Raw genomic sequence first — 8,657 nt, 5'->3', positions numbered from 1 at the left:
AAGGGGGGGGGGGGGGGGGGAGCGTCGGCGGTCACGTGAGTGGGTGGGCTCCCAACATGGCGGCGGCCAGCGCCCTCCTCCTCCTCCTGCTGCTGGCGGCAGCGGCGGGCGGGCGGGGCGGCGGCGGCCGGCAGGTGAGCGGGGGGCACCGGGGGAAGCCGCGGAGGGGCCGGAGCCCGAACGCCCTGGGTCCGGGGGGAGAGGGGCTTCCTCGGGTCTCCGCGCCCGGCGACTTCCGCCCCCGGGGCTCGGAGGGGGAACCTGTCGCTGCGGGTCCCCCGCCTCCGGGGACGCTGTCCTGTTGCCGCGCGTCCCGGTGCCGCCGCCGCCGCTGTCCCTCCTCGCCCCGCCGTGTCCCGGCCCGGGGCGGGGGGGGGGGGGGGGAAGCGGCTCCTGCGCGGCCGGGAAGCTGTTGCGAAAGAGCCGGGTGCGAAACGCTGAGCGAGCTGGGGCACAGCGCGGCGGGGCTTGGTCACCGGGGCGGCTCGTGTCCCCTCGTCCCACCAGTTTCCTCAACCGGGACCAGTTCCGGGCCCCCCAGTTCCAGAAGGACAGGGAACTGCTGGAGAGAGTCCAGCGGAGGCTGCGAGGATGATGAGGGGCTGGAGCATCTCTGTGCTGAGGAAAGGCTGAGGGACCTGGGGCCGTTCAGCTGGAGAAGAGCAGAGAGGGGATCCCATCGATGCTGAGCAAGAGCTAAAGGGGGGGGACGGACACAAGAGGATGGGGCCAGGTTCTTCTCAGTGGTGCCCGGGGACAGGACGAGGGGCAACGGGCACAAAGTGGGACACGGGAAATGACTGTGAGGGTGGCAGAGCCCTGGAAGGGGCTTCCCAGAGAGGGTGTGGGGTCTCCTTCTCTGGAGATATTCCAAACCCGCCTGGATTTGATCCTGTGGGACCTGCTCTGGGTGACCCTGCTTGGGCAGGGGGTGGGACTGTGTGATCTCCAGAGGTCCCTTCCAGCCCCCACCAGTCTGTGATTCTGTGTAATTCGGAATCGTCCTGCGCTGGGAAGGACTGAATCCCCCTGAGGCCTCTCCTTCCCCCGCAGGTGTCGATGCAGTACAACCCCGGCTGGAACAACTCCTCCGTCAACCTGCTTCACGTGCGGGCGGCAGGGCCCGCCGACACCCTGCACTACGTCTGGAGCAGCATCGGGGCCCCTGCGGTGCTGCTGGTGGCCACGGCCAGCGGGAGCAGCGTCCTGCGCGTCAACTGGACCCGGCTGCTCTCCCCGGCTCCCGCGGGCGCCATCTGGATCGACCCCCCCAGCAGCGTCGTCTACTCGGCTGCCGTCGTCTTCACCAAGGTAGCGCCGGGGAAGGCAGCCCCGCTCCAGGAGAGCTGCCCCGTGGCGGGGGGGGGTGTCCTGGTCTGAGGAACCCACAGCAATTTAGTGTCCTTTAGACAATTATTCTCTCACCCCGTGACCCCTCCCCACCCGGGAAGGGGAATTGAGAAAAATAAGGAAACACGAAGGTTGAAATACAAGCAGATTTAGTAGGATAAGACTAGATAATTAATAACACTAAAGAACCAGTATCGATCCCGATACCAGTATAAAATACACCAGGACTGTCCCCAGCCCATTCCCCCGGCAGAAGCCGTGCACTCCCCGCAGGGACAGCCGATGTGGGACCCTGCGAGCGCTGTGACTTTGGGAGGGAGGGAAGGGCTCAGGGCTCCGGCACCGGGGCAAGGAGTTCTCAGGATCCCAGCCATCGAGGGAGAGAGAGAAAGCTCCTCAGCAAACTTTCTGATTTCTATCGAATGTGACGTCCATGGTACGAAATAACCCCGTTGGCAGCTTGGGTCAAGTGCCCGGGTCTCGCTCCTTCTTGTCCCCGCACCTGGGGAGCTCGAGAACACCAAGACCTTGAAACTTACCCACCGGAGCTGTGATAAAGTAAATATTTTCTCAAATTCAAACACTGGAGTCTTCTAAAAGTGCCATTTTCCCCGGTGTTAAAGGAGAAATCAGTCCTGTGTCGCTCAAACCAGTACAAGAGGGTATGGGGGGTTGGTCAGGGATCCTCGTGTGTCCTCCCCTGGTTGTCTCTGGCTGTGATGGTGTCTTGGCCAAGGCAGCTCCTTTTTGGTCTCCACCGCTCCCTGGTGGCGGTGACAGCCCGGTGGACCGCGGCACAAAGCGGTGGTGTCCCCGGCTCCTGCTAATGGCTCCCGGCCCCTCTCCCCTTCCTTCTCCCCAGGTGTTTGAGTACAGCGAGCCCAAGGTGCTGGAGGAGCTCTTCTACCCCACCTACGACCTGTCGGGCTTTTCCTGGGACAGCGTCAATCGCACCCTGAACCACACGGCCCTGACGGCCGAGTTCTCGGGGATCCCGGCCACCGACCCTGGCAGCAGCTTCTCCAACGGCAGCGTGGGGTTCCGGGTAAGTCCGGGGGGGTATTCACTGCCCCGGGGCGCTGTGGGGAGAACACAGTGAATGCCACCTCCAAAGCGCCTTCTGGAGAGAGAACGTTGCTCCTTGGTGTCCCAGCCGGTGATCGTGCTGTCCCTCTGGTCCGTGTCCCCTGCAGGTGACAGCCTACGAGGCCGATGGCCGTGACAGGTCCCTGCCCAGCCTCCTGCACACAGCGAACAGCTCGAAAGTGGAGTTTGTCCTGGCGGGGGTGGCTCCGCGGGGCAACGGCTCCCGCTTTGTGCTGGAGGTGGCCACGGTGGAGGAGGCGGGGGTGGTGCAGGAGCTGCACTCTGCGCGCTCCATCGACGACGAGTACACTCCCACCATCTTCGAGGTGAGCGTGGGGCGAGCACTGGGCTTGGGGACGTCCCCTGCTGCAGGAAGGAGGGGGACGGGGATCCGGGGCCAGCAGCCTGGGCAACTTGTGGCTCCCCGCTGTGGCACGAAGAGCTTCTCCTGCCCTCGCCCCACCATCCGCTGCTCTCCCTCCACCAGATGCTCTCCCTGGTAGCCCAGTCCCGAAACGACAGCTCCACACGCAGCTTCCTGCAGTGGAAGGCGACGGCCTACGGCTCCCGCAGCCCCCGGCGCGAGGACAACATCCAGTGCCGGTCTGGTGGCCTCCAGGCAGCCAACTGGACCCTGCCCGCGTCCAGCATCGTCCGTGCCTACTTTGGGGAGGGTGTCGGCAGCTCCTACAGCGTCAGCGCCATCAACATCTCCTTCGGGGGAGAGGACGGGGAAGTTTACCAGGAGAAACGCTACCTCAGCTGGTGAGTGGGGTCCGTCGCGTGTGAAACGATGCTCTCATTGCGGTTTGGGGAACTGGTTAGAGGGTTTCACAAATGAAGGGTGGGCGGAGAATGGATTGAGAGCAGCCCTGAGGAGAAGGACTTGGGGAAGTTGGTGGATGAGAAGCTCAACAGGAGCTGGCAATGTGCAGCCCAGCAAGGCCTCTGCACCCTGGGCTGCATCAAAAGAAGTGTGGCCAGCAGGGCAAGGGGGGGGATTCTGCCCCTCTGCTCCGCTCTGGGGAGACCCCACCTGGAGCACTGTGTCCAGCTCTGGGGCCTCAGCACAGGAGAGACATGGAGCTGTTGGAGCGGGGCCAGAGGAGGCCCCAGAGATGCTGGGAGGGCTGGAGCCCCTCTGCTGGGAGGGGGGGCTGAGAGAGTTGAGGGGTTCAGCCTGGAGAAGAGAAGGCTCCGGGGAGACCTTGGAGCCCCTTCCAGTCCCTAAAGGGGCTCCAGGAAAGCTGGGGGGGGACTCTTGATGAGGGAGGGGAGCGATGGGACGAGGGGGAAGGGTTTTAAGCTGCAAGAGGGGAGATTGAGCTGAGCTGTGGGGCAGAAGTTCTTTGCTGTGAGGGTGGTGAGAGCCTGGCCCAGGTTGCCCAGAGAAGCTGTGGCTGCCCCATCCCTGGAGGGGTTCAAGGCCAGGTTGGAGGGGGCTTGGAGCAACCTGCTCTGGTGGGAGGTGTCCCTGCCCAGAGCAGGGGTGGGACTGGATGGTCTTTAAGGTCCCTTCCAACACAAACCATTCTATGATTCTATGATTCTCTGTTTAATAAGTTATCTCCTTTCAAAAGTTTGAGTTTTCCTATGATTCTGTAGAATTTTTGCAGTTTAGTGTCTCATTCCCTCCCCCAGCCTGGGAGACCCTCTCCTGCCCCATGGGGGATCCCAGCAAGGAATCTCCATCTGACCCTATGGGGGTCGAAAGCCCCAGATGTTCCATCCATGGGATGGGGCTGATCCCCATCTCCATTGGCTGATTTGTCTCCTCCCCTCCTGCAGGTCGGCGCTGCTGGGCTTCAGGCAGCCCCCCAGGGACACCTTCTCCCCCCTCGTCATCTCCATCATGGCCGTAGCACTGGGCACCCCCATGGCCATGCTGCTGGTGGGCGGCTGCGTGCTCCTCTTTGCCCAGAGGAAACGCTACTCCGAGTACGAGCCCATCAACTGAGAGGGACGGTCCCTGGAGAGACCCCCCAGGACCCTTCTTGTCACTGGGAAAGGATGGCAGCTGCTGCAGGGGCTCCTGCAGTGTCTCTCTGTCCCCCCTCCCTGCAGCGCAGGCTCGGGGGGCACCAGGGCAACATCTGCAGCAGTTGCCCCCTGTCGTGTGTCCCTCTGTCCTGCTCCCTCCTCCTGCCCAGGATTGCCCAGATCCTGTGTCTGAGGACACTTCTTCCTCTCTTTCTTCCTGATCCACCCAGCCCAGGGAGGTGACTGGAGGGAGCTGCTCAGGGGGGACTCGAGCTGTGGGAAGATCCTCCTTCTCCCAAGGGATAAAACCACTGTTGTCACGTCCACAGCTGAGCAGCAGCCGTGCCCTGTCCTGTGCCACCTCCAGGGTTGCTTTGGTGGCTCCAACCCAGGAGCAGGGCTGGAGGACAGTGCTGGGGACCTTGCAGGGTGCCTTGCTGCTTCTCACTGTGCCGGGGGTGTCCCAGAACACCCCCCTCAACCCCTTACGGACTCCTCACTCCCCAAGAGGCACTTTCTGTTGCGCTGGCCTCGGCGGGGGCTGCTGGTAGAAGAGGGAAACTTGGTGCCGCTGTGCAGCGGCTGCTGGAGCTCAGGTACGTCCCGGCAGCCCGGGACTCGTGGTGAACTGCAGCCGTGGGCTTGGCAGGGCCAGCTCTGAGGTGCTCTCCCGGTGCTTGAAGCCATGGGGCAAGCGCAGTCTGTGGCTGCGGGGCATCTGCATCACTTGGGGGTGTGCTGGGTTTTGGTGTTCTCTGTCACCGACTTGTCTTTGACCAAATAAAGTGGATTTCTAAGAGCAGTTTCCCGGGGAAGTGCTATACTACGGTCGAGCACGAGGAATTCCGCAGGAGCCAAGGTACGAAAACACTGCTGAGAGGAGGGAGTCCCCCTGCCCCTGGACTGACTTACGTCCCGCAGCAGCTGGTGGTGCTCTGGGGTGGTTTCCTCTGAGCTGTGGGGCCAGCGTGAGCCCAGGCTGTGGGCCATGTCCCTGCTGGGAAGGGCATTTGAAAGCATCGGACTGTTCCCGTTCTCCGACTGTTCCCGTTCTCCGACTGGGCTGCAGTAGGTGAACCCCTCCCAGCATTCAGGGATGGGAGGTGGGACAGGCCAAACACGTGGCAGATGTAGGGCTGGAGGGGCTTTCCCTTTTTTTGGTGGGTTTTTCACTGGTTTGGGTTATGAGGAGAATGAGAGAAGTGAGACCATCAGACTTGCACAGGGCTGGACTCCCAGGGTCCCAAAGTGTCTGCAAAGGATTCCGAGGGGTGCCCCGAGGGGTGCAGGCTGGTGCCTGTCCTGGGGGGGATTGGCTGTCCCCAGCCCCCGGCGATGACAACCTTGGTGCCATCTCGCCCATCCCGGCTTCTCCCGCATCCCTCCCTGGGGCAGGGCTCCCTCCCTTCTACCCGGCCAACTGGTTTGTGAACCTCCACTGGGAGGAAGAGGAGGGACGGGCTGGGCAGGACCAGCCCTGCAGGGACCCAGGAGCAGGATGTGGGGCTGGGTGCTGTTGCAGCACTGGGAGATGGACAGTTTGGGGGGAAATATCTTTTTTTCCCCCTCTTGGAAACACCATTTAGGGGCTGGATCGCATGGGCGAAGCTCCAGGTCCTGCCAGCAGCAATTCCATGGGGAATTTAACCCCCCCTCCCCAAACCAGCCACAGAGCCTCTTGGTGAAGGGCTTTATTGGGCAAAGCCAGCTCCAGCACGAGGTCAGCGATTCCCATCCCAACCCATCCGCGTGGAACAGGGCTCAATGGGTCTTGCTCTGGGCCCTGCTCGCCCTCCTGCAGGAAACTCCCAGTGCAGAGGGTTTTACAGCTTCATTCTATCAACCCTGGGTGCCCAGCAAAACCTTGGGGGTCCAGCGAAACCTCGGGGGTCCAGAGAAACCTCGAGGGCTCAGCAAAACCTTGGGGGTCTAGCAAAACCCTGCTGGGTCTGGGCAGGGATCTGCCAGGACCCCTCCACCTCCAGCGCTCCCACGGCAGGACAGCGAGGAAGGCTCCAGCCCAGGTACCCCGTCTCCCCGGGGCCTCCCTCACCCCCAGTACCGCAGTTTGGCTCCTCTGGCCTTGGAGCCCTCCTCGGGCTTTGGCGCTGCCACAGCGAGGAGGTTTTCGGGCTCCAGGACGAACATGCTGTACAGGTTCCAGAGCAGCATGGCCAAGAGGGGCAGGAAGGTCATGCTGAAGCCGAAGGTGCGGAAGGAGCGGCCGATGGCGTACGACAGCCAGTAAATCAACCTGGAGAGGGCAGAGAGGGGCAGGTCAGCGAGGGCGATGCCTTGGGGACAGCACTGAGCTTCGCCCAGGGGTTCTGACCCCAGTGAGGGTTTGCCGGGCACGGCCAATGAGGGATGGAGCAACCTTTCCCCTGTGCCCCTTTCCTGGCTGTCGTTGGCCGGGTGAGGCACTACCGGAGTGGGTGGCGTTTGCCAGCACTGACAGAGCCCGTTCACACCCTGGGCGCTGCCACAGCCCAGGTGGCCACTTACCGGGAGATGGCAAAGAGCCCCGTGAGCAGGGGGATGAGCTTGAGGACCTCCTGTGGGAGGTAGGTGGCCAGCACAGCCATGTTGAAGAAGTAGAGGATGAAGAGGTGGACGGACTGGGAGACGTAGGTGCGGTGGAGCTCCACCTCCTGCTGCAGCTCCCCGAAGGGCTCCAGCGCAGAGAAGCAGAGGCGGGAGATGCCACTGACGATCATCCCTGGGGGGCAGAGAGAGGGGCTGAGCAGTTGCCCAGTGAAACCGCATTGGGGCCTGAGGGCTGGGGGGGGACCAGAGAGAGATGCAACGGGGTGGGAAGAGGGCAGGAAAAATCCTGCTGCTCCTGGTGGGAGCAACGGAGCTGCAAAGAGCCCAGCCCTGGCTCTGCTCTCCACTCCCCCCCCAGTCCCCGCTGCCCCGGGGCTAATGCAGCCCCACCAATGGGGTGAAGGGCTCTGTACCCCAACCCCGTGGCTCACCCAGAACGATGGGGAAGGTGGCGAAGGCGGCGCAGCGCAGTGTGTAGACCAGGCGGGCACTGATGGTGGGCAGCAGTGGGGCGTCAAAAGGCAGGAAGACGTAGGCACCGTAGATGAAGCAGGGGCAGAGGAGCAGGGCCCCCACCACGGAGGCCACAGCCTTGAGGTTGCCGGTGCCGCAGTCTCTGGCGCACGGGCACCGCGACCCCTCGGCCGGTGGCTTGGCCACTCGCCCCTCAAAGCCCAGCGGGTCCCTGTAGCGCGAGGGGACAGTGGGAAGGAAGACTGGCTTCTGGCGCAGGCCATCGGGGCTGTTGCTGTGGGGGATGCGGCCCCCCTTGCCTTCTTCCTGTGGCCATGGGGCCGGTTGCTTCTTCTGCTTGCCGGGTCTCTGCTCAATGCACTGTGGGTCGATGGGCACAAAGACATGGGCCGCCATCACGGGGAGCCCGGGGGCTTCCTCCTCTTCGGCCTCAGCTGGGGGGCAGGTGAGAGCAGCCTCCTCTGGGTCTTCCCTGCCCCCTTCAGGGCTTGAGCGCCTCTTTGTCTCTGCAGGCTCTGGCTGGCTCGGGGCGCTGTGCTGGCACCGGTCCCACGGCAGGGTGGCATCAGCATCTGCAGGGTGTTCATCTGGGGCTGGTGGCACCTTGTCTAGGGCCACCTTCCCCAGCTCCAGCAAAGCCACCTCCTCAGGGGGCAGGATGGGGTCAGCAGCAGCCATGAGAGCTCAGAACTGCTGGGGATGCAGTGGGGACCAGCAAGAAACTCTCCTGTGTTTGAGGTGTCGAGAGGAGACCGGGTTCCTGTCCCTTCTGCTTCACCCTGCACCAGGAGAAGAGACAGACAAAAAAACAGTAGAAATGAGAGGTTTGGGGTCGTGCACACAGTCCCAGTTACAACATGGGGTGCGAACTGGCAGCCGCCATCCCTGTAGTCCCCATTGCCTGCCTGTCCTTCCACCAGAGCACAGTCCCGTGTCCCCATGCTCTCCCGCCATGGCAGCGGGATCAGGGCATGTGGCACCATGCACATGGGCACCATTGCCCAGAGCGGGGTGCCCGGTGAGCCCCGGGGGTGTAGGTCTGGCCAGGAATCGCTTCCCCACCCGGCCAAACATCCTGGAGGCTCTGGCCGGGCACAAGTCTGTGACTGCGGCGAGCTGAACCCTGCCCGGCCGATGGAACCAGCTCCACCCGCAGCCCCGTCCGGCGCCGCCATCAGCCAAGCCCCGATACTTGGGCAGAGCCGGGCAGGCCGCACCTC

The 8,657-nt window shown here is 63.3% G+C and overlaps 2 protein-coding genes across 2 annotated transcripts; one reads left to right on the top strand and one right to left on the bottom strand.

The window, feature by feature from the left end:
* Nucleotides 1-35: 35 nt before the first annotated feature.
* GLMP (glycosylated lysosomal membrane protein) lies at nt 36-5,217 on the top strand. The gene is made up of 6 exons (XM_074164591.1): nt 36-134; nt 1,054-1,311; nt 2,213-2,395; nt 2,544-2,762; nt 2,924-3,201; nt 4,225-5,217. The coding sequence occupies exons 1-6, from the start codon at nt 57-59 to the stop codon at nt 4,391-4,393; spliced, it is 1,185 nt and encodes a 394-aa protein (XP_074020692.1). The 5' UTR covers nt 36-56; the 3' UTR covers nt 4,394-5,217.
* Nucleotides 5,218-6,465: 1,248 nt separating this feature from the next.
* On the bottom strand, nt 6,466-8,195 carry TMEM79 (transmembrane protein 79). Its single transcript, XM_074164617.1, has 3 exons — nt 7,395-8,195; nt 6,922-7,135; nt 6,466-6,670 (listed from the first exon to the last, which is right to left on the bottom strand). Exons 1-3 carry the CDS (start codon nt 8,113-8,115, stop codon nt 6,466-6,468), a joined length of 1,140 nt encoding a protein of 379 aa, XP_074020718.1. The 5' UTR covers nt 8,116-8,195.
* Nucleotides 8,196-8,657: the final 462 nt, after the last annotated feature.

The sequence above is a fragment of the Numenius arquata genome, chromosome 27 (assembly GCF_964106895.1).
Source record: "Numenius arquata chromosome 27, bNumArq3.hap1.1, whole genome shotgun sequence".
NCBI lineage: Eukaryota > Metazoa > Chordata > Aves > Charadriiformes > Scolopacidae > Numenius > Numenius arquata.
This window is presented reverse-complemented; position numbering and strand designations above follow the sequence as displayed.